The sequence below is a fragment of the Eschscholzia californica genome, unplaced genomic scaffold (genome assembly GCF_041429995.1).
Source record: "Eschscholzia californica isolate CP2 unplaced genomic scaffold, dmEscCali1.0.p SCAF_5, whole genome shotgun sequence".
Classification (NCBI taxonomy): Eukaryota; Viridiplantae; Streptophyta; class Magnoliopsida; order Ranunculales; family Papaveraceae; genus Eschscholzia; species Eschscholzia californica.
This window is the reverse complement of record NW_028238472.1, coordinates 52,012,577-52,036,845: the sequence shown is the minus strand read 5'-3', so window position 1 is coordinate 52,036,845 and position 24,269 is coordinate 52,012,577. Positions and strand designations below refer to the sequence as shown.

At 35.3% G+C, this 24,269-nt stretch overlaps 4 protein-coding genes across 6 annotated transcripts; 3 read left to right on the top strand and 1 right to left on the bottom strand.

Moving 5' to 3' along the window:
• The first annotated feature begins 1,159 nt into the window (after window positions 1–1,159).
• LOC147540431 (uncharacterized) lies at window positions 1,160–5,251 on the top strand. The gene is made up of 6 exons (XM_086643399.1): window positions 1,160–1,835; window positions 2,163–2,255; window positions 2,417–2,650; window positions 2,992–3,094; window positions 4,305–4,534; window positions 4,745–5,251. The coding sequence occupies exons 1-6, from the start codon at window positions 1,501–1,503 to the stop codon at window positions 4,956–4,958; spliced, it is 1,209 nt and encodes a 402-aa protein (XP_086499525.1). The 5' UTR covers window positions 1,160–1,500; the 3' UTR covers window positions 4,959–5,251.
• A 3,924-nt stretch (window positions 5,252–9,175) lies between these two features.
• LOC147540430 (excitatory amino acid transporter) lies at window positions 9,176–11,668 on the top strand. Its single transcript, XM_086640754.1, has 3 exons — window positions 9,176–9,477; window positions 9,569–9,706; window positions 11,316–11,668. Exons 1-3 carry the CDS (start codon window positions 9,387–9,389, stop codon window positions 11,330–11,332), a joined length of 246 nt encoding a protein of 81 aa, XP_086496880.1. The 5' UTR covers window positions 9,176–9,386; the 3' UTR covers window positions 11,333–11,668.
• A 969-nt stretch (window positions 11,669–12,637) lies between these two features.
• Window positions 12,638–15,288, bottom strand: BUG22 (cilia/flagella-associated protein). Of its 3 annotated transcripts, none has more exons than XM_086640751.1 (6): window positions 15,095–15,288; window positions 14,922–14,991; window positions 14,763–14,794; window positions 13,557–13,798; window positions 13,138–13,377; window positions 12,638–12,938 (listed from the first exon to the last, which is right to left on the bottom strand). In XM_086640751.1, the coding sequence occupies exons 2-6, from the start codon at window positions 14,972–14,974 to the stop codon at window positions 12,930–12,932; spliced, it is 576 nt and encodes a 191-aa protein (XP_086496877.1). In that variant the 5' UTR covers window positions 14,975–14,991; window positions 15,095–15,288; the 3' UTR covers window positions 12,638–12,929. The 3 variants fall into 3 exon arrangements, with proteins under 3 accessions (XP_086496877.1, XP_086496879.1, XP_086496878.1); XM_086640753.1 differs by having other exon boundaries at window positions 14,922–15,011; window positions 15,095–15,252; XM_086640752.1 differs by having other exon boundaries at window positions 14,922–14,998; window positions 15,095–15,250.
• A 3,432-nt stretch (window positions 15,289–18,720) lies between these two features.
• On the top strand, window positions 18,721–21,906 carry LOC147540428 (uncharacterized). Its single transcript, XM_086643838.1, has 6 exons — window positions 18,721–19,038; window positions 20,046–20,275; window positions 20,378–20,654; window positions 20,796–20,921; window positions 21,016–21,164; window positions 21,411–21,906. The coding sequence occupies exons 2-6, from the start codon at window positions 20,082–20,084 to the stop codon at window positions 21,592–21,594; spliced, it is 930 nt and encodes a 309-aa protein (XP_086499964.1). The 5' UTR covers window positions 18,721–19,038; window positions 20,046–20,081; the 3' UTR covers window positions 21,595–21,906.
• Window positions 21,907–24,269: the final 2,363 nt, after the last annotated feature.

The window sequence follows — 24,269 nt, the reverse complement described above, 5'->3', positions numbered from 1 at the left end:
AATAAGTTCTGAAAATGAGCTACCATTTCCGTTGCAATTTCACTTTCTGAAGATAAGAGTTCCCCAGTAGAGTTGTGTATATGAGTGATCCAGTTTTTGTTACGTCGTTGAGACATCGAGATATGGAAAGCCTTTGTGATCCGATCTCCGTTCCTGGCCCAATTTATATCTTTGTTCAACTTTGGTTCTCTGGAGTTCTTCAAGATAAAGGATTTGTTTAGGTAATCTAGTTTGGATATGAAGGAGTCTATTCTGTAAAATTTTAAGTCTGTTTCTTATGACCCCAAAGGTGTGATGAATCCACCCTTTTAAAGAGGTTTTGACTTGGGTAACTCTATTATAAAAGGTTCTAGTGCGGGTTTCCCAAGAAGACTTGAAAGAGTCTTTGAAAGCAGGATGAGAGGACCAAAAGATCTCGTATCTGGTCCTGGATTCTAGTCTGAGAGTAAAGTTTAAGTAGGATCGGGGCTTGGTCACTATTGTACCTAGGCAAGTGAAATAGGTATGCATTAGGAAAATTTAATAGCCAGTCAGCATTGCAAATGACCCGATCTAGGCGCTCTCTAGTCAGGTGATGGATGGATCTATTATTAGTCCAAGTAAAACCAGGTCCATGGAATCCCAAATCTAAAAGGCCCGTAAGGAGTGTTGGTAGAGCCTCCTCATTTGTCACAGTGTGATTTAATAGTATTAAAGTCTACAATACAACATAGGAGGTTGGTGGTGGACCAGACTCTATTGGAAAGGTCTGCCCAAAAGGAATGTTTATCTTGGAGTTTATGTTAACACCTTAAAGATCACAACCTTAGCTTACAATTTTGAGACATGAAATTCTCATTAATGTTAGACGGTGCCACGTGAATGAAGAAAATTTTCACAACCAACAAAACAATATCCAGTGATTTCTACTTTTCTTTTTGTTTACCTTTTTGGGTAAGTTTATTGAGCCGTCACAAAGAATAAAACCTCTTGTTACACGTTGGACTTGCTCCAAAGTTTAAAAAATCAGAAACAATATCGATAACTACTAAGACTTTGGTCCTTCGAGGTAGTTCCATGGCTTTGCATGGCAAATGGAATTCGAATCAAATGCTCCCAAACTATTGGGCCAGCCTTCTCTATAAAAGGCCATAACTAGTCAATTGAAAGATCTACTGTTACTCTAAGGCACTTCCCAAATTGTGTCAATGAAAGGGGTATAAAGCTCAACAACATGAAAGATGCTTAAAGTCCGACAAATTTACTACTATATTTATATTTATAGACTAAATTACATGAGATAAATCTTGATGACAAATTGCTTCCACCGAGACTGATTCGATTCCACGACCTCATAGATTTAAGAGGGATGTCCAACGGTTGCACCAAAGACAATTGGACCATCTTATATTCTAATTAGGGAGGGTTAAGTTTACTAGTTAACTAGTTTAGTACTAGTAAATTTGGAATTTAAGATTATACTAATCAATCACTCTCACTCTCTATCTCTCTAGAATTCTAATGGCGATTCTTCACAGAGCTACTCAAAAGAATAATAAAAAACCCAGATCTGGAATTGTATTACTATCAATCTCGTTATCAATTGTGGCAATTCTCTTCATCATTTCATGTTGGAATTCTACCTCTAATTACTCTTTCCCCAATGTGAAAACCCTAGAAAATTTAGTGTTTTCAAGGACTAATAATCGTAAATTTGATCACAATTTGGATAATAAGTATTTGTATTGGGGAAATCGAATTGATTGTCCTGGTAAACATTGTGATTCTTGTGAGGGTTTAGGTCACCAAGAGTCTAGTCTTAGATGTGCACTTGAAGAAGCTATCTTTCTTAAGAGGTACTTTCTTCTAATCTATCACTCGTTTTCTCTCTTGATTTTGATCTGTTATTATTAGGGTTTTCAACTTTATTTGAAATTTGATATTTGAAGTTGTTTTTGATGCTTGTAATGGGTTTGTAGATGAACCCTAGTTTCCCATTTCTAAACTTTGAAACTCCAATGTGCTAATTTGTTTGTCCAATTCTTGTTAGTGGTTATTTCTTCATGAGCTTGATCTGAGTGGAATTTTGATTCTTTTGCAATCTTTTTGTAGAACTTTTGTGATGTTGTTGTATCTTCCTTTTGAAACCCTAATCAATTCTAGGATTTCATCCTTTTTCGCAGAACTTTTGTGATGCCTTCAAGGATGTGCATTAATCCCATACATAATAAGAAGGGAATTCTCCATCAACCAAGCAACTCAAGTTCAGAGGAAAGGTAGGTTTTGTTTCTTTTAGTTTGGATTTCTTTTTTTACCCTTCATTCAAATTTGACTATTTTTTCGATTAAATGGGAGTTTTAAATAGATTGAGTTCGAAAAAAGTTGGAAGGTTTAGATTATTTTCTGTAAATTGAATTCGGTGCGTTTTATCTGGTAGATGGACAGAGAGCTCGTGTACTATGGACTCTTTGTATGATTTGGAACTCATGTCCGAAACTGTGCCTGTAATCCTTGATAATTCAAAATTTTGGTATAAGGTGCTATCGACTAGTATGAAGTTGGGAGCTAGAGGTGTTGCCCATGTAGAAGGAATCAGTCGGAATGATCTCAAAGAAGATAAAAGCTACTCGAATCTCTTACTGATAAATCGTACTGCAAGCCCGCTTTCTTGGTAATTTCCCTTCATATATATCCCGATTGGTAACTCAAATTTCATACTTTTATCAATTTTATCTTCTTCCTTTTTATATTTAAAGTTAGTGTCTAGCTATTTAGATGAACCTAGTTAAGAAATGGCAGCGTGTCCAAGTTGTTATAAATCATTCAACTGGGATTTAGTTGGACGGGATAAAGTTAGACTTGTTAATTGCACAACTTTTATGGAGAAGTCTGATTCGTGGCAGAACTTCATTGCCTATAGTTTTACTCGTCCCTATTTGAATGCACAGTACTAGTGTAAAATCATAAACCTTGACAGTTCTTGGAGATATCTTGACAATGGTTTTCATCCAGGTTTATGGAGTGCAAGGATCGAAACAATCGCAGTGCTATAGCACTTCCATATTCATTTCTCCCTTCAATGGCAAATAAGAAACTCAGAAAAGCAGCAGAACAGGTGTGGTAACTGTGATTACTTCTCCTTAACTATGGTAGTATCGTCTTGTTATAACCTTGCTCGTAATATTTTCAATTATCATCCATATTTATGGGCTTCTTCCATTATTTGCAAATCAAAAGTTAGGGAGAGAGCACCCACATAAAACAGTTCCCACAGATGCAACATGTAGGGAATAGAAACCACACAACCAAATTCCTTTTGCGTAAAATTGTAGTGTTTGGCCTTGGGGGTATATTTTGTAAATGGAGAACAAGTTTAATGTGTTATGTTGGTGTATCTTTTCCAACTATAGTGATATCCTTGACTTAAAACGAAAAGCATTTTGGTTAGACACGAACAATACTTTCTGGAGAAAAATGACTCCTAAAATTTTCAGCTTCTTATTTTTACTGTTGCCAAGACGATAAATAATGCTTACACTTGAATGGTAGCATCTAACAACTATTAGTTACACATTACTACATTGGAAATAATAGCAAAAACCTTAAATCTAATATTTCGATTTTTTTATTAAGTAGATAAAAATCTAGGTACATTATCTTGAACAGATTTACAAGTTGAACGAACTGTCTAAACCCATCGATCTAAACCTAGCAAGTCTTAACTTCGTCCTCCATCACAGCCTCATACCCCGACATAAAAAATATGTTGGTTTGTTGTATAATAATTTGAAAGTACTTAATCAACAGTTAGTAGTCACAGTTACTAGTGTTAAAGCTAGGTTTGAGTAGCCTCGTCCAAGAACAGGTTGGATCTGTGGTGACCTCTTTACCACTCCTCGTCAAATTCCGAGGACTCCTCGAACTTCTGCACTGTCCACTTGCATGGGTGCCATATACTGGGAGGTGGGTCCGGTAACATGAACATATCGTATTATACATTGATGACTTTTCCCTGGTCCTGCATTTTGTTCATGCTTGTTTGCAAATGCTAGATGTTTTCTGTCCGAAGTTCTTTTTAGTAAATTCTTTCCACAGATGAAGCTACTGTTACGTGATTCTTGAGATATTTAACGTGACTCTGTCGATGTTGACTGATAAGGATGCTAAGCGTTCGAAAAAAGGAATACCCCAATTTTTCTTTTATGCTCTTTGCTTGTTTTTCTGCATATGCTAGGATTCGACTTTAAGTTTTTAAGTACTCCGGTAAATTAAAGCATGGTCTCAAGTCTCAACCTCTAAACTCTCATACCATTCTATCTGTACAGATTAAGTGGGTACTGCGTGATTATGATGCTATTCATGTTCGGCGAGGTGACAAGATAAAGACTCGAAATGACAGGTTTGGAGTAGCAAGGAGTCTTCATCCTCATTTGGATAGGGATACTCGCCCAGAATTTATGCTCACCAGAATAGCCAAGTGGGTTGAACCTGGTCGAACCATTTTTATTGCTTCAAATGAAAGGACACCTGGTTTCTTTGCACCACTCTCTTCTAGGTATAGTCTCTTGACAGAAACTTTTCCATGTCGACTAATCATGTAAAGAAGATCCACAAATTTTCATAGTAACAATCCGGCGATGAAAAGTTAAATCGTTCTATATCTCCCTTGTTTGTACTTTTCTCCTATTTTTCGTTGATTTCATTGTTTCCGTTTGATCGGTTCTATTTGATTGATAGCTTAAGTCTTGAAAACTGATATCTGCAGGTACAAATTGGCGTATTCGTCAAACTTTAGCGAGATCTTGGATCCTGTGATCGGTAACAATTACGAATTGTTCATGGTAGAGAGGATAATCATGATGGGAGCAAAGACATTCATTAGAACATTTAAAGAAGATGATACAGATCTCAGTCTAACTGATGATCCAAAGAAGAACACCAAAATCTGGCAAATACCCGTCTATACAGCAGACAGATAAGGAAGCAAGCTCCTTTCTCTCTTCTCTTTTTCATTTTTTTTTCTCTCTTTGCAGTCTTTTTCGGGTTTTCTTGTTCTTATTTTTTTCCTTAGAAGTTTTCCCGACGGGTCGATTTTTTTTGCATGTCTTATGGGTTTGGCTTATTCTTCGAAGCTTATGGTGTAGCAGAGAATGATCATCGGCAAAATATTGTCACGCTTTAGATGGAAACAGTTCTTTGATGATGTTGTAAAATGTAAAAAAAAAAGTGATGTTGGTATTGTGATTATAGAAAAGTAACCTAGAATTCCACATGAAAGTTCCAAATTTTCATTGATTTCCTGCTTTATCTGCTTGTTTATCTTAGTTGCTTCAATAAGTCTTGAATTGTTAGCTTACTACTTTACGAAGATAGTCTAATCCGCGATCTTCTTGTAATTGACATTCCATCAACAACATGAACTTATTATGGGGTGCCCAAGAACATCGTTTGGTCAAAATACTTTAAAGGCGCCACAAAATACACACCTAATAACGATAACTTAATTTTATTATTAACCCAAGTTTATTAACCAAAAAAAAGACTTTATCAACCAAAAGAACAATATCGTATGGAAATACCACTAATATTCTATTACCTCGTAATCAAACGATTTATTCATAACACGCCTAGTCGAGTACTCGCGAAATCTGACTTTATGAACCCGAAACTTCGATGGAGTAGTCGGAGACCTAGAAGTCGTAGGCCCCAATGCAGAAGTCGGAGACATCGATGGTGTAGTCGGAGCCCTAAAAGTTGTAGGCTCCCATGGAGAAGTCGGAGGCATCGATGGCGTAGTCGGACGCTTAGAAGTTGAAGGTTTCAATAAAGTAGTCAAAGACTTAGAAGTGTTAGGCTTCAAAGGAGAAGACAAAATCTTCACGGGAGTAGTTGAAGGCTTAGAAGTTAACGGCTTTAATGGAGTAGTCGGAGGCATCGAAGTCGAAGGCTTTAATGAAGTAGTACGACTAGTTGGAACACTGCGACTCGTAGAAACAGTACCACAACCAGTTGTAATAACACCGCCTTTGTCAGAATTAATCTTTCGCGATTTATCAGCTTTCGAAACACGTGGCTTATGACCATTAAGATAATCTTGAAGCAAATTTGAAAAAAATTCACCACTCATTGTGAATGTCTTTTTGAGCACTCTCTTCTTTACCAGTGGATGAAGTTTGGTAATGCTTCTATGTTCCTTTACTTTCTTATAAAGAGTGAGAATGTGAAATAGAAAAAAATAAATAAATAAATAAATAAAGATTTATTACTACAGAATTTTTGGAAAAATCAATTTAGGGTTTTGGGGATTTTTTTTTAATATTTCTCTTTGTGAACTTGAGTTTCCTATTGGTAGAATATTATATTATCTATTTTAAAGCTAAAAACAATTAAGTTAATTAAAAACTACCCAAACATATGTAGTTAATTACCAAAATTACCAAGTTCTAAAAATAATAAATAATAATTCCTTTATTTAAGTAAACTTAGAAACAAGTAACTATTAAGAAGTTACTCATTACTAAAAATATACTGTAATTAAGAAAAGATTTGAATGAAGAAATAATAAACATGTTGAAAATTATTTGAATGTCTTATTATTTACGTTAAATTAGAAAGAACAAAAAAAAAATCGAGAAAAATGATAGTGATGTATTAATTCCCATTAAATACTGGAGTTGAGGTATTTATTATGGGGTGCCTAAAATGGTCAAAATACTTTAAAGGCGCCACAAAATCTACACCATTTGTTTAGAAAAGTTCGAAAGGCACCCCAATTCCTGCTCCTGAAAAAAATACTAAGTATAATATTGGTTTGGGTAAATATCATATTTTTGGACAGAAAATAAACCGTAAAAAAGAATAGGAGATGCACATACTTAAACATTGTATATCTAAATACATAATTAAGATGTTTTTTGGGTTGAATTTGGCTTTTGGTATAGGAAGAGCACTATTTAGTAAAGGCAGTGCGTTAGAAAGGTCAATTTATGTATTTGCTCTTCCTTTATCAAATTAGTTTAAGGAGGGCGTTATAAGGATCATTTAATAAATAGTGCCAAAATAGAAGGACTTAGATAAAAATTAATAATAAATCTAATATTTTATTCACTTGTATTTCTCTGACATAAACAATCAAAACCCTAATATCGTCACTACTATCAACATCACCATTAGTATTAAAAAAAACTTGCAAAGTTTACCATCATTATAGTCTTAGTTTCGAGCTTTTAATGGTGCCTCAAGAACTCATGGATGAGGAACCACTGTTAATGAAGGAGCCAACCTACATCAAGAAAGAAGATTCCTTTGACTTAAATGTAGACATCACCTTAAATGAAACCATCGACTTAAACGAAGTTATCGACTTAAACAAAAATATTTATAATGAAGATAATATGTCTCATGTAAAGAAATATCTTTTTCTTGTCTTCCTCTATGGTTGAACAAACGCTTTAGGGTTTTAAGTCGTTTTTTTTTCGTAAAGAATTTTAGGTTGGATCGACAGAAAAAAACAACAAATTTCGGTAGGGTCAGCTGAAAAATACAACAAATTTCGGTCGTAACGGCTGAAAAAGATGACAAATTTCGGTTGGGTCGATTGAAAAAGATAACAAATTTCGTCCGGTCCCGCTGAAAATAGTAATAAATTTCGGCTGAGATGGCTGAAATTAGTCTGTTTTTTCAACCACTCTGGCCGAATGTTTAAAATTTTCAATTGGTATTCATGAATTTTATTTATGTGAAGCGAAATTTCTTTTATGTAAATGTTGATTATATATTTTTCGAGTTACATCCTTGTTTGTATTCTTCATTGCAATATTTATACGTGAAATCTTCAAAAGTTACTTTAATTAGTATTAAAACCCTAAAAATCTATGGAGAAATCAAGCAATAACAAGAATTACAAACTCTCTATGGAGATGGGTGTTGTATTAGTCATCTAGGGTTTAGGTTTCTATTTCTATATCTCTCTTTTTGATAGAATCAAACAGATTTAGGCCTTTTCTCCTTTTCAGGATGTTCATCTCTCTTCTCTCTTTGATTTGATCGAAGGTTTTAGGTCGAATATGATTTTCTCTTCTCTCTCGAAGATTTTTAGTCGAACAGGAGGATAGTATCTTCTCTCTCTTTTGGTCCAAAATAGTTTGATGGAAGGGACCAAAGTATAAATTTGAGATATTTGAAAAAAAATGTTTATCCCTCCCTATTCTAAAAAGAGTGCTCTCCCTATCTAATGCACTCCCTTTGCTAAAAAATGCTCTTCCTATACCAAAAACCTTGAATTTTTTCCCCTCAATGATTGAGAAAGTAGGGCTTCCATTTGTTCATGTAAAGTTGTGAGTAGGGGTGACAATGGGTACCCTTTACCCGAGTACCGAACTGCCCCGAGTCTTAATGGGTTGGTTCTGGGTATAGTTTCAGATCCATTAAAGAAATCGGGTGTTAAATGGATATACTCGATAGGACCTGACTACCGAACCGACCCGAGTCTTAATGGGTAAGTTATGGATATAGGTTTTAGATCCATTAAAGAAATCAAGTGTTAAATGGATATACTCGATAGGACCCGATCAAGAGGCGGGTCCTAATTGGGTATATCCGTCGGGTACCCAACAGGTAATGGGTACCCGATATAATACGAAAAGCTACCCTGTATTATATAGGGTTCTTTTAAGTCTGGGTTTTGCCCACCAAGTTACCAACTCACCAAGCCTCCAAAAGTTAAAACGTAAAAGTTACTCAAAGTTGTGAAATGTCTCAAATCCTCTTTTCCTTGGATGAACGCGAATTTATAAACCCCAAATGTGACTGAATGGGTTAAAGGTTTAATTCTTCTTTCTTGATTTCCCTAATCTTTTATCTCTTATACTCGTCAACTATTGTACCAGAATATTTGGTTATTTAAGAATTTATGTCGTGTATGATATTTATTTCCATTAGATTCACGCAAATTCTTCTATTTCAAGAAATGTTTGATATAGTTTTGTAAAGACCGAATGGGTACCCGATATCTAATGGATACTGGAGAAATTTAAACGTTCCAGTTTTGGATCCTTCTTTGAGGTACCAGAATCGTCAAAACCAAAACCGCTACAACTTACAGGTTCCGACTCTGGGTAGTTAAATACCGGAACCGACCCGTTGACACCCCGTTGTGATTGTATATATCTTGTTACGTTCCTAAACGTAGCTTCTCATCTGCAAAAATAGGTCCAAACTAGCAAGTTATACAAACTTAAAGTGTGAACTTAAACTTGGAAAATTGAAGGGGTCAAATGTTAAATACCCAAACGTGACTGCCGGATAGACGAGGCGAGAGAGCTGGTATATTTCATTGAAAGCAGAAAACCACAAGATTTCTAGAGAGAGAAAGAGAAGACGGAGACGAACATCTAGAGAGAGAAAAGATGCCGGCGACTGCGACGATGCTCGGAGCTCTACTAGGGTTAGGAACCCAGATGTACTCCAACGCCCTTCGTAAACTTCCTTACATGAGGCGTACGTTCCTTTCTCTCATAATTGATTACTACTTTCTCACTCTAGATTTGTTAATTGGGTGATTTTTATTATGAACAATCTGATTGAACAGATCCATGGGAGCACGTCTTAGGGATGGGTTTAGGAGCAATCTTCACTAATCAATTGGTGAAATGGGATGAACAACTAAAAGTGGATCTTGATAAAATGCTTGAAAAAGCTAAGGTTGCTAATGAACGCCGTTACATGGGTAAGTAGTAAAACCCTAATGATTTGGGGGAAGACCAATAAATTTACCATCTTTTTCTTTATTTCATTTGATTTTCATTTCTAGGGTTTCATGTTAAATTGATGTTTTTTTACTTGGATAAACCCTAAAGTTTGCTCATTTATGCTCCAAAACCAATGCATTTAGTCCTGACTATATAAGGAGTTATCTGAATTCTTGGGGTCCTTATTAGGGATTATTTGATCATGGGGTGTAGTTTGAGTGTCAAGTTTATATTATATTACTATATTAGGGTACTACAATTTCTGGACTTACCTAGGATTTTCTTTAAGGGTAGTATACTTGTTGTAAATCGAAGGATGGGTTTGAAATAATGCTCTCTATATTGAGGAACCAATACAAAATTCAACCTGTTAGAGGTTGATGATGACTTCCGTGTAGAAGAAGGTTTATTGTTGACATGGTTGAAGGCTAGTTAAATCGTCGAACCACAAGTATAAGGTCTCCCCTGCAAAAGTTCGTTGGTGTGAATACCTTTTTGATGTAAATCGAAGACCAGAAGCCAAATGGTACTAAAGTACAATTTGTTGGGATGTGTGGAATCTATTCAAAGCGAAGACTGGAGCTAGGTTTTTGGTGTTGCGGCTTTTGATGTTTATAGAAAAGTGGAAATTGTTCAAATACGGGTAGTGCTACCTAAGGCAACCACCTTTGGTTTCATGCGAAGAGATACTACAACTCAAACTCAGTATCCCTGGTTTTCAGTAGACCAGTAGGTCCCCTAGAATTAGGATGAAGCATTCTATTATGAAGAAAGGAAAACATCCTTACTAACTTTAAATAGTTGATTGGTTTGTCTGTTGACTTTCATGCCAATCCAGCAAAGAAAGATGTGAACTGCTGGGATACTAACTAGTCCTACATTTAGCAACTTGGTAGGGTAGGAGCTGTGATATGAAACACGCACTTAAGCACCAAGGCTGTAGTTTGAGAAGGGTTCAACTCGTTTAGTTGAATTTTCTGTTATGAGCGCTTAAGCGAGCACCTAGTTCGCCCTAGCATGGTCGCCAACTGTTCGAAACGATGAAGGAACATCCAACTATCGAAGTCCCCGAAGAGCAATCAGGTGCTAGATCCCCAATATGTCCTTTGTTGTCTCATATGTTATAATCCTAGTAGATTGTACTAATGGGGGGAGCCACTGATTTAGGATCAAAAGGCGAAAGACTTGGGCGATTCATTAGTATTCCTTCTTTAGACCTATATTCTCTGACCTTAATGGGGATACTTAATCTGTCCTTCGTTGATTTTAGTACTAGTTACTCTTCTTGTTGTTTTACTCGATCTTTTCACTAGATATCAATAAGGGGGCTGGAAGTTCCAGATGTCTATCTTGTTCGTCTGTTTTATTTTTAATGTATGCTAACTCGGAACCAAATATAAACCTATGCAACTCATATTTCTTTATACTGTCGATATTAGGGTATCACCCTGTGGGGATGTGCGTCTGAATACGATATCAACTATTTAGTTTTCATGTATTAGAGGATAAGAAAAGTGCACTGGGGGTTTTTGCGGGTATATATATACAGTACTGTCTTAACGTTCGATGTACTTGTTTGGCCTGCAGGTGAAGATGAGGATTAGAAGGTTTCTTTGCCAGAATGCAGTCTGCGGGAAGTGGTAAAGAAGTTTCCAATAGTTTGTCAAGTTGAATTTTACTACTCCAATTATACTGTGGGGTTTGTTCGAATTTCAAGTACTTGAGCAGCTTCGGCACAAATCTTGTTTTTATTTTGATCTTTTGGGTGATGTGAGAAATAAGAAGAATAGTTGAAAGACTATTTTAGAACCAAAGTCGTTGGTGATTTCCGACAGATTAGTAATTTCGCGTGTATTGATTTTTCATGGCCCATAATTTGGAATGGTGCTCTAGAACACAAAACTCTTCTTTGAATCAATGTTTGTGTAATGGTACCAAAATGTTAGTCCTTTTTTCTGTCAAAATGATTGCTATTGGGAAGGAAAGCCAAAAGGTAACAGAGAGAGAGAGAGAGAGAGAGAGGAAATGGAAATTGTGAAACCACTGCCACCACCATTTCTTACTTTCTCTCTTTTCACTCTGGTCAGACAGAAAGATGGTGAAGGTGTTCCACTCCCCTTCATCAGACAGTGAGGAAAGGAGAGGGATGAGGACAAAGTAAGACGAAGGAGGACCAGACAGAGTGAGGAGAGAGGGACGAAGGCAGAGTAAGGACAGGAACAAGAGAACGAAAATTTTGGAGAGAGATTAAGCCAAGAAGAGGGAAAGCCGAACTTTTTTAGGATCATTGGCAGTAGAATAATTTTTTTTTTGAGTTGAAACCAGAATTTCATTCATACGAAGGAATACAATCCAACAAGTTACATGGTTTTGAGAGTGTGACTCCTTTGAGTAGAACATGGATTTACTAAAGTAAATAACAACATGAAACTTACAAAAGTAAAGACAACATGAAGAGAAAAGAGTTCAATGTTGCAAAAATAAAATAAAAATACTGTAAAGGTTACAAATTAAAGATTACGAAAGACACCCTAAAGGTCGTGAACGTTATTATACTTACTGGAGAAGAATGAACCAAGTAAGTAGAGACGCATAACGGTTGCATCAAGAAGGTGAATCGAAACATTTTTGCTCAATATTTTGTACCCTTGAAAATTTTTGTTGTTTCCGTCTTCGAGATGAAATGAATGAGTTTAGGATATGAACATAAACAGGAAGTCATGTTACAACACATGTAGAATGAGGCGCCTCAATAATTTTACTCACTTAAAACAAGTTTTCTTTTGAATTTTTCAGCGCGTGCCTCGAACCCTTGACCTCTAAGGTGGAAGATTATACCTCTTACCACCCCAGCCAAGGGTTGTTGGCCACTTAAACAAAGTTAGTACAGAGATCAATATTCAACCCAGTTTTCTGCATGATTTTGTAAGCATAAGAAAGAACAAAACAGTCTACAAGTATCAGTTGCTCACTGAAAAGTTGAAACTAAAGCTTATACAAGAGTAAACAAACTCCCAGTGATATGATCTCACATCTCTGTACTTAGATAAAATGCAGTAGACTACGTACAAGTTCAGAGGCAACACTCGTATTAGTTTACTCGAAAGAAAATTCATAGACATCATATTCAGCTGCTTCAGCACTGATTTTCCAATTTCAAACCTTTCGTAAGCTAGTTTTCTTAGTCTTTCCTCCGAAGTTCTACGCCTTCTGCAACCAAAGCGGTTTCAAAATCACAACAGGATTATATACCCAGACAAATAATATAACATATATATAGATAGATAGATAGAGAGAGAGAGAGAGAGAGGGAGAGGCGCACACAAACACAGACACACAGACAAGTGCACAAAACGATGTGAGCAGACCCAGAATGAACCAGAAAGTTGATAGATTAAGGAGAATATACCTGCTGCATCGGGAGGTAAAGTTTGAATTCGGGTGGGAGCTCCTCTTCTGAATAAAGGCGGTCAGAAAAATATATCCTTCTCAAACGGCAATTAGCGTGAACTTGGACCCGTAGTGTCTCAACATAGTTAGTCCCATAAGCTCGCCTAGTAAAGTCAGCTAGATTAAACTGGATCTGATTCCACCCTTCGTCCAACCTCAACGGCATGGTGCATATAAATGGCTTAACACGAGTCATCGCCTGCCAAAACACAAAAATAAATTTATCAATTATGACCTGTACGGCTGTACTGTACACCTTCACATAAATGCTTTAGATAATATAATTGATATCCGGAAACAGCACTCAAAAGAAAGTTTTTGTATAATTTTATGTTCAAATTAACAATGTAGACTGAACTATGGGTAAGACTTACAGACTTGAAAATTAGAAGCTCGGAATCGTCGCCTGACATTCTTATCATCCAAAACTTGAATCTCAAACGTGAAATATTTCTTTAAATTCTTCACGATAATCACCAAAAATGGGAGCTTTATACCAAGTGTTGCAGCAGGATCTGCTGGACATGTAATGTATGTCGATTGGACGTTTGCTCCAACTATTTCAAGCACATTCGACTGAATATCTTCATCTTGTGTCCTTTTTATATGGCCGTCGACAACTGAAAAAGTTGAAGATTATCAGAGACTTAATACTTCCTACCAACTTTTCACATATAGCAAGCCAAAACAACTATAATGTATTTTAAGGAAAAAAGAAGCGGAACTACTTAAGCATGTAAGATTTTGACAGGTAAACACTTCAAACTTTAACCTAAATCACGTAAGAAGCTTTACGCAACTATGGAAAGAGATTGACAGGATATAGGTGAACCGACTAGAACTCATTCACCCAGACAATAAGTACGAACAAGGTTTGAGAAGGGCCGGAATGTCTAAAATTTATGTATAAATGGTGTATATGGATTATGGACAAGGCAAATAAATCAGTACGATGACGTTTAGATGATCGAGAAACAAAATCACAATTACAACGTCCTATCAACGATCTGATATATCGAATCCAAGGTGAACCACCACCTATAATTTAAATCCGGATAAGAAAGAAAAATACAAGCTTGCAAACAAAACATATTAAACCCATTAAACGAAAAGCCTAACAAATATCTGCGAAGATATACTTTTTCGGCTTTGCTCATTTTTTTGACATTGAGTCATTGACTCCAAGAGTCATTACATTCTATGTGGTATGGATATATCGTGAATAAATACATGAAATTGGACAAGCCTGATAAATAGCATCATCAAAAACAACTTGAGCCCTAAAAGTCATAAGGACCCTTATATACAACACAAGTAGACAAATGATGGATTCTACCTCCACCCAGAATCGAACATGTGACCTCCGGGTATTCCGGAGTAGATGAACAATCAACTGGCCAAGCAGTTGTTGCCCGACTCTACTCATTCGGAGAAGAACGTTTTCATTATTCGAACACAATCCAAAATATGCATCCATTTAATCAGGTAAGCAATGACTATATCAAGACATCTAATTATATAAAGAAATTGACATAGCTTTTTATTCATCATCAAAGACATTAAGAAGCAGAAGAATTTACACACCTTCTTTATCCCAAATCTGTAAAGGCTTGCTCCTATTAAGAATCAAAAAACACATAATTATAGTTCAAAATTTCCAATTTTTGTATGATAATTCTTCTAACATTAACAAAATTTACGCAAAAACAGAAAAATTTGAATTACCCAGAAAAGATTACATACCCAAGACTGTACAAAATGGATAAAAACCCAGATTGAAATGTGTTCTTAAACATCTCCCCTGACAGATAACCTAAAAACTTGATGAAACCACTGAAAAATTAATATTTTCTAGGTCAAATAGATAAAAAGTATACTATAACAAGAAAACCAGAATTGAGGGAACAAATAATTACCCTTTAATTTGTGGTTTTGATACCTCGTTGAATCTGTCTGTGAATATTTCAAAGAGATCACTATATAAGAACCCTAGCTTGCTCAAATTTTGGGATGGATGGTGTTTCCTGCAGATGGAAATAAAACCTAGCCCTAGTTTTTCCAGAGAACTCCTCAAGATGGTTGATATGGAAATTAGAAAATTATATAAGCAGACATAAAAAAATATTATAGGCGGGCACTGGTTTTAAGTGGTGTCTAACCAATTTAGGGTTGATAACAGCACTCTCCCTTGAGTCCCCACCTCAGCTGAAAGTGTGATGTCACATACAAATATTCGCATATCCATTGAAAATGATTTTAAAGACGTCTCGTGTAAGTGTTAATGGCACCTCCCTCAAAACAAATATGAAAATAAATCGGTGAAGAAAAGAGGAGCCTTTTAACACTAAAGAGATACACACGCCTTCAAAATTATTCCTCCATTTCGATTTTATGTGACGGAAAGAAAATGTTATCTTTTTTTTCTTTTCTTCAAGGATATATGTAATACCATCACAAAAACACCATAAATTGACATGTAAACTATGATGGATATGATGAGGACTTCAAGATTTTCAACTACATTTCACCTAGGTCTTTGGTATAGGAAGAAGGATAACTGGTATAGGCAGTGCGTTAGAAAGGTTGGTCTATTTACCTATTTGCTCTTCCTTTACTAAATTAATTTAAGGAGAACGTTATAAGGATCATTTAATAAAAAATGTTAAAATACAAGGACTTGAATAAAAATTAACAATAAATTTAATATTCTCTTCACTTATAGTTTTGTCTTAAATAAGCAACCCAACTCTAATATCGATCACTATTATCAACATCACCATTAATATTAAAAAACTTGCGAAATACATAAGTTTACTATCACTCTTGTCTTAGTTACAAACTTTTAATGATGCGTCATGATCTTTAGGACGAAGAACCACCATTAATGAAGAAGGAGGCAACCTACATCAAGAAAGAAGAGTCCTTTGACTTAAACGAAGACATCGACTTAAACAAAAACATTGACTTAAATAAAGGCATCGACTTAAACGAATATATCGACTTAACCTAAGACATATATAATGAAGATAATATGTCTCAGGAAAAGAAAAATCTTTTTTTTTGTCTCCCTCTATGGTTGAAAAGACATTCTTAGGTCAGTTTTGTTCCAGTAAAGGATTTTCGATGGGTTGGGTGAAAAAGACAATAAATTTTGCCCGCCTCGACTGAAATTGGTCCATTTTTTCATCCGCCCTAGACGAAATTTGTTTAACTTTTTAGTGGTTCTGGATGAAATTTTTTCACTAGTTTCATTCATGAGTTTTTATTTATGTTAAGCGAAACTTATTTTATTTTAATTTTGTTTATATACTTTGGGAGTTACATCATGTATGATTAATTAATTACTATGTCTTTCTAGGCCAATGTTTTTGGGTCATTTCCTAGCAAATATATTAAACGATCAAGGTCGCACAAAATAGAGATCGGTATGTTATACAAATAAACATAAATTTTGTTAGTAGAAACAAAATTGCAATTCTGTTATACTAATGAACAAAAATTTTAATTCCTTCCAACATGAGTTATAATGGAAATTTTTAACAAAAAAAGTCAATCAGTTATATAAGAAGATAAACAAAAGAAATAGACAAAATGGAATTGTGATCTTGGAACAAAAAATGCAGAGATTTTTTGGTGCAATGGACGAAATTATAAAGATTTTACAAAGGTTCCAACTGAAATTATAACAAAAAAAAATTACTGTAATCAATGTTAAAACCATAAAAAATCTATGGAGATATCAAGCAATAACAAGTGGTATGAACCCTTCTATGGAGAAATCAAGCAACTCTATCTCTTTTTTTTATCGAACATCATCTCTATTTCTCTCTTTGATCGAACAACGTCTCTATCTCTCTTTTTGATCGAACATCATTTTAGGTGCTTCTCTCCCTTTGATCGAAAGAGTTTTAGGGGTTTCTCTCTCTTTGACCAAAAAAAGTTTTAGGGTAGAGACCAAAGTTTAATTTGGATATATTTTGGAAAACAATGTTTATCTCTCCCCATCCAAAAAGAAATGCTCCCTCTATCTAATGCATTACCTTTACTAAAAATTACTCTTCCCGTACCAAAAACCTTTACCTAAGAGGGCCTTGTGAAACTAAAGTAGGAAAGGCCTTCAAAATTTCTGAAGTTGAGTTGATATTATGTCTGACAACAAAGAAGAGTTGATGTTATGATTTGACTTAAAGAAAACCTCGAACACATATTACAATTTGAATTGTAAATAGGGCGATAATGCATTTCATTAGTGAATATTTTATAATTTTCTTTCCGTCCCGAAATAAGAGTACCATTTTGAAAATATAATTTTTTATCATAAATTTTACTTTTTTATTTTTACCTATATCAATATTTAGCATTTTTGTTTGGAATTCAAAAGAATTAGTAACACTATATATAAGACTAGTTTCCGAAGACACAAATTATTCTTATCTCTCACTAAAATATTACCAAAATAAGAATGGTTTTATAAGTAATAAATATATTATATATTGTCAACACCAATACAAGGGTATAATTAGAAAAATCAGAAATTTAATACGATAAGAGAAGAAATTGGACGCTTAATTTGGGACGGACGAAAAAAGGATACATGACTCTTAATTTGGGAGAGAGGAAATATAATTAATGAATTTGACGTTCACCGCCATTTGGGTTAGTGGTTAGACAACTACTCTGTACATGGATCTCCCAAGTTTGATCTATATAAGGAAAAAAAATCATATTTTATTGGATTAAATTACGCATAAGATTGAAGTAGAAATAAATGTGCTCTCCCGCTTTGCTCTATTGGATAGTTTAAGCGTTTTTATATCACACTTAGGACCCAATATGTATTTGGGATGGTAGTTATTTAGTTTATTTCATTTATGATGTATTGTGTTCATGGTGTACCCGTGCAACGTAATGGCTTGCGAGTCCGTATAAAAATAAAAATAACGAACCCCAACACCTACACATGTTTTCAACCATAAATTTTGCCCTTGCTCACTTAAAAAGAAGGACTCTACATTACAAAATCATATAACCACAAATGTTAGAGAAATGTTAACAACATTAAACTATAACATAATTTTTTTATGATTCTTAAACACATTTCTTAATAAATACTTCTCGTAAAAAAACCCGACTATTATATTAGATTTTTTTTATCTTAAATATTAATATTATATTGTCTACATGTGTGACTCTTTAGGTACTCTCTCCTTTTGCTCTTGAATTCCTTCTCGATTACCCGTCTATGTGAGTTTTGGATTGGTGTAAGTCTATTTTATACAAATATATAGTATAAATTAGGCTCAGTACATGTGTCTTCAAATTGTTCAGTCGGTAGAGACTGTAAGAATGAAGAGGGACCAAGAGTAAGTAGAGCACCTGTAGACCATCCCTATCTACATTATCTAGTTTGAAAAAATACTAATAATTTGGAGTTGTTTGAAGGAAGTAAGGGAAAATCATTATTTTTAGTTAAAGAAGAAAGGTGGGTGGAATTTTAGTAATATCCATATAAAGTTATAGTGACAGCAAGGAAATCTAATTCATGGTTGAGATAGTCTCTAGCCACATGTACCAATGAGAAAAAAGATTCAGATAGTGAGCCTTTTCCACAACCACTACTTTCAAGCTTCTCTCAGCCACAAATACCTTTCATCACAATATATTAAATAACAAATCTCAAACACTCAAAACCTCTAAAAAGTTTTATCTGTCTATTCCCTTGTTTCTGTTCTTAGAGAGAGAAAAAGAAAGAAAGAAAGAAACTCTATCTATCACCTTCTTCTTCTTTAACTCATTTCTCAATTTTCTCTTTACCCACTTGAATTTTCTGAAGAACCCACCAAAGATTTCAGATTTAAAGGTGTGTTTTCTTTATCAATTTGTTCTTAGTTTAAGATTTAGAGATATGGGTTTTGTTTATAAGGGGTTTTTGGGTTTAAATGAATGAGAAATGGGTATTTTTAATTTATGTTTATATCTAGGTTTTCTTTGTATCTAGGTTAAATTGAAGTGATTTCTCAACTTGGGTTGTCTAGATCTGCTTGTTTTATTGATGGGTTATCACAAAATCTCATATTTTTAAGTAAAGGTTGTATTAAAAGAGGGGATTTTGAAAGAATTAGGGTTTCCTTGGTTGTAGCTCACTTTGTTGTGTATGTTTACCTGCAAAAATCATTATTTCTTGCTTTTTAGGGGCTTGATTGGTTAAAGACTTCAAATTTGTGGATATAATTACTTCAATTGTGTTCCCTGAATAGTGTCTTGTTTAATCATGAATTAGGGTTTGGGTATGGGTGAATTGATGAATCTTTTTCCCTAATAAGTTTGCAAGTCAAGTATGTGTATATACTTGGTTACTCCCTACAAGTTCTTAGAAGAACTACTTGGGTAGTTGGGTTTGGGGTAGGATCTGACTCGGCGAATCCCAGCCCGACTCGGCCCATTTGTCCGGGTTTGTTGCGGGTGATGGGCACCTAAAGCCCGGACAGCGCTGGTCTTTGGTTGCCCATGGGTGTCTGGCCCAACCTGATTTCCACCTCTAAGTTAGTTTCTTGCTTTAAATTTTAAATTTAATGCGCTAATGACGCTGAATATGACCAATTGAGGCTATGGAATTTCTATAACCCACCTAGCAAGAGCATGGTGTCTTCGATTTTTTTCCCTCTTTGGTACTTTCGCCTTAATTTAGCCAAAAAAAAAAAGAAATCGTTTAAAGTTAGACCCATACTTGACATGTTAGCATTATATGTTTTATACGTTGAGAAGATGATTGAAAATCGACCATATCTGTTGTTGAAATCCTTCATTTTGAGAAACTTGTATAAAAATTTGTATGTTTGCTAACATCGTCTTGGTTATATTTTATAGATACACCGCAAGGTAGATATTCAAAATTCAAATCAAATGGATCGATCAAATTCACAAAACGATTGGTACCAATGGAACGAAGCCTCTAATAGTATGACTATGTCGTCATTAGCTAACAACACAAAAGGGAATTCAGAAATGTTCTTACAAGGAAATCAAGTTTTCGGTGATTGGTCCGGATATCAATTTGACGGGCAAAGTGAGAGAGACTGGGAAAATGACATGTTCATGTATGAAACCATTTCTTACTTGAATCTAATATCTTATGGTTAATTTTAATCGAAAGTTCTTATAGAAGCTAATATTCACTTTCATGACTCTCGTATATGCAGGAGTTCGTTGCTTGAGGATAACCAACCTGACACAAAAAGCCGATATCAACCCATTGGCATGTACCCAGAGGACAGCAGAACTGTGCCCGTCAATTATATCTCGACAGACAATGTTACAGATACTCAGACAATTTCAAGCAATCAATGTGATTTTGGAAGCTCAAAGTATATGAAATATGATTCTCCTCAATCAATGGACTGGAACAAACTGGATGATGATACTTCATCCCATTTCATCGTTCCCAGAAAGAACCAAAAACAAGTTGCAGAAACTAGGGTGAGTTTCATTGTTTGTCAAGAACATTAGACGTTTGTAATCTAACATCTAGGACGAGAATGGAGCTTAATTTGCCCTAAGTGGACGGGTTACTCATGAAAAATGAAATTAACTAACAATAGAATTGTTCGAAATATTCAGGCACCGATGTTTAAGATCTCGAGTCCAGATGACGTAAACACATATCCAATGGAAGTCGAGCACGCGGACGAGGAAACATCACTTAGAACAACAGTATTACAGGATCTCGAAATGGTGATGACACAGGTGAATAACGTATAAATATTGACGTATAAAATAGTCCATTTTAGTCATTGTTTCATTATATTTGACTATGGTTTGTCTATTCTATCTTGTGTAGTTGACTCCAAAGATGCGGGTTTTCTTTCGGGATTCCTTTTACCGTCTTGCCAAGAACTCAAGAGAACAACATTTACCAAGCCAAAGCCCAAGTGAAGAATCGACGTTAAATGTTTCGACTTCATCGAAGCATCACCAAGAAACATCGATGTAAGCATCAATTCTCAACCTTGATCTCTCACCTTTGTTTTTTAGAGTAATTTTGATCAATCACTCGATCCTATCTTGGGTCGATTGTTCATACTTTGTATCACAAAGAACCCATGTCCGATATAAAGTTCAAAAACCAGACGAGATTTGTCGAAATCACAAGTTCTTCGAAAAATATTTTAGTTTTCAAAATGGGTCTTTGAAGGTGACATAGAAATAACGATCGAAATATGAATTCATTTTCAGCTTTGGAGAAAGGAAGCTTATGGAACTGGAGACAAATGCGATTGACAGAATCGTAGCGAATCTCACGTTCAATGATCTAAAATGCAACGAACAAGATATTGTCTCTGCTGGATCGATGGAATTCAGTGATGATTCAATTACAGGCATCACCGGGCAACTTCAATCAGACAGCTTTCTTTACTAGTCATTGTTCAGAACAATTGACTACTAAGAAGTTGGTACCTGTTATCTTCTTCAAATAATAGAAGCAAAAGATATCTCTCTATATATATATCACAAAAACTCGGGCGTAATCGTCTATGTGAATAGCTCAGATAATCTGTAATAGTTTGTAGAAGATCATATACTTTGTGTTATGGAGTCTATCGACTCAGTTTTGGTTGGCACCGAGTCGCTCAACTGGTACCAGACTCGTTTATGTATATTACTTGTATTTCTCCCCTCAGGAGACTGGAAAGGGTTGTTCTGAATGAAATATTTATTTTTGAATAGTAAATCGAATAACTTGAAAAATAGTCTTCGGCTATCAATTCCCTTTCAATTGTAGATGATAGACAACAAATTTAAATGAGGAAAGGTATAAATTTGACTATTCAAAAAATGTATACTCATTTTATCTAAGAACCCCACTCCACCACCTCTATCACAACCACTCCACCACCATCACCAACACTTCACCACCATCACCAACACTTCACCATTTCCCTGCAACTCTACTACATCCAGCGCAACTTCATCACCATCACTCCACCACTTTTGCCGCAACTCCATCACCACCACAACTATTCTATAACCATCAAAAACATTTTACAACCATTCCACCACATTTGCCGTCACCACTTCCCCTGCAACTCCACGACCTCATGTTCAATTCCACCTCCAGCGCAACTCTACCTCCAATGCAAGTCCATCACTAGCACTCCAGTTTCGCGCCAACTCCACCACCACAACCACTACCACATGTCCGCCACCATTAAGCACCACAACCGCCTCCTCATCACCAACGCAACATACTTTTTAATATATTACTACCACCATCACTGTTACATAAAGTTCAAATTTCTCAAATCTTGTTTTTTATGTGTTTATGAAAAATTAATAATTTTATATTATTTTAATTTAATTTTTAAATATTTCTTAATAATATAATGATACAAGTATATTATTTAATCTGGCCTGGACCGAATATAAGATAAAAAGAACACTTGGAAATCTGAAGACACTGCTGAGAGGCCTTCACTCAAATTTCTTAATCAGGGAAATATCATTCAACATCTTCTTGATAGCATCATCGTCATGGGCTCGTCCTTTGGACGGTAGAAACACTCAGACTTTAGAAACTTGTATTATACAAGTATATTATTCCTTTTACAATAACACAAGTAATCAAATCTTGTATAGGCCGCCGATCTATTAATCTCTATGGGTCAGTCTATTGATTCGGTACTCCAATCTTTCCATTCTTCTGTTGTTGTTACGATGAAAGATGTGTAGTTTGACTCTTTACATGTAAACTTTTCGGAATTCTATTACAAGTTTTTTTTGTTATACCTAGCCCAGGCCACCATTTCGGCACGTCAAGACTGGCGTGGCTCCGTTTGGTTGGCACCTCTAGTTACATATCTCAAGTCATATGCCGGCTACGGCCAACCTTCCTAAATCAAGCCTGGCACTAGCTAGGCCATACCGCCTTATGGGGAGTCCAGGTTGTTGCAGCCCTACCCGTGTTGGAACACACTCGGTGGCTAGGGTTTCTCGGCAGAGAAGAAGTACAAAGAGGAAAGAAGAATAAGGGATACATTTAGGGTTTCGGTTTATTAAGAGTCAAAGAGGTCAACAGAAGTCGTAGGTCAAGGCAGACTGAGAAGTCAACAGAAGTCAGAAGTCAAGGCAGACTGCACCATGTCTATAGGCACTCCACCTGTGTCAATAACAGACTCAGAATTAGTTAGTTGCACTAATACCTAATTCTGTTTCTCTCTCTCTCTAATTGTACTTAGTATATATAAGATTGTAACTAAAGAAAGATTACAAGTGATTGAATAAAATTGAAGTTTCACAAGTGAGAAAATCTTACATGGTACCAGAGCCTGTGTTAGATCATTAGGGTTTTCTCCTCTTGAAACTTGAAAAGCAATCGCCCAAAATCAACATCAACATCTCATAAAATCAAAATCAACAAACAAAGAAGATCAAGATTAACACAAAGAAGGATTATATCAAAAGTTAAAGAAAGAATTATCAAGATTAAAAAAAGAAAAAGATTCAAGAAAAGGAAAAGAATCATCAAGATTAAAAGGAAAGATTCAAAGAAAGGAAAAAGAACAGTATCACTTACTGTTTTTTCAGACTTGACACCAGCAATCATCATCATCATTTCATGGCTTCCGCAAATACAAACACAGGTACTCTTCCACCCATTTCTTCAGTCACAAATTTCATTACTGAGAAATTGGATGACACCAATTATCTCATGTGGAGAGACCAAATAGAGAATATGTTAAGTACCTATGAGTTACTAGGTTTTGTTACTGGTTCTATTGAGGAACCATCACAATTGAAATTCATACAAGGAGTAGAACAAGTAAATCCAGAATTTCAAGCTTGGAGATCAAAAGAGAGTTTTGTGAGGTCTTATCTCAAAAGTACACTATCTAAATCCATTTACTATGATACATATGGATTAAAGACTGCAAAAGAAATTTGGGATTACCTTGAGATTACCAACAATGAGGGTTTTGAATCAAGAAAAGACCAATTAAGAAAGAAACTGCAAAATATCAAGAAAGGAAACAATTCTGTTGCAGATTATCTAAGAGAGTTGAAACAGACATCAGACTCATTGATGTCAGTGAATGA

What these genes read in the sequence shown, in the direction of transcription:
- LOC147540431 (XM_086643399.1), top strand. Translation starts at nt 1,501, where the DNA reads ATGGCGATTCTTCACAGAGCTACTCAAAAGAATAATAAAAAACCCAGA. An exon ending in AACTCAAGTTCAGAGGAAAG is followed by an intron (nt 2,256 to 2,416) that starts GTAGGTTTTGTT and finishes TTTATCTGGTAG; the next exon opens with ATGGACAGAGAGCTCGTGTA. An exon ending in ACTGCAAGCCCGCTTTCTTG is followed by an intron (nt 2,651 to 2,991) that starts GTAATTTCCCTT and finishes GTTTTCATCCAG; the next exon opens with GTTTATGGAGTGCAAGGATC.
- LOC147540430 (XM_086640754.1), top strand. Translation starts at nt 9,387, where the DNA reads ATGCCGGCGACTGCGACGATGCTCGGAGCTCTACTAGGGTTAGGAACC. An exon ending in TAAACTTCCTTACATGAGGC is followed by an intron (nt 9,478 to 9,568) that starts GTACGTTCCTTT and finishes CTGATTGAACAG; the next exon opens with ATCCATGGGAGCACGTCTTA.
- BUG22 (XM_086640751.1), bottom strand. Translation starts at nt 14,974, where the DNA reads ATGTTTAAGAACACATTTCAATCTGGGTTTTTATCCATTTTGTACAGT. An exon ending in TCCATTTTGTACAGTCTTGG is followed by an intron (nt 14,795 to 14,921) that starts GTATGTAATCTT and finishes GATTCTTAATAG; the next exon opens with GAGCAAGCCTTTACAGATTT. An exon ending in TCCGAGCTTCTAATTTTCAA is followed by an intron (nt 13,378 to 13,556) that starts GTCTGTAAGTCT and finishes GTGTTTTGGCAG; the next exon opens with GCGATGACTCGTGTTAAGCC.
- LOC147540428 (XM_086643838.1), top strand. Translation starts at nt 20,082, where the DNA reads ATGGATCGATCAAATTCACAAAACGATTGGTACCAATGGAACGAAGCC. An exon ending in AACAAGTTGCAGAAACTAGG is followed by an intron (nt 20,655 to 20,795) that starts GTGAGTTTCATT and finishes CGAAATATTCAG; the next exon opens with GCACCGATGTTTAAGATCTC. An exon ending in TCGAAATGGTGATGACACAG is followed by an intron (nt 20,922 to 21,015) that starts GTGAATAACGTA and finishes TATCTTGTGTAG; the next exon opens with TTGACTCCAAAGATGCGGGT.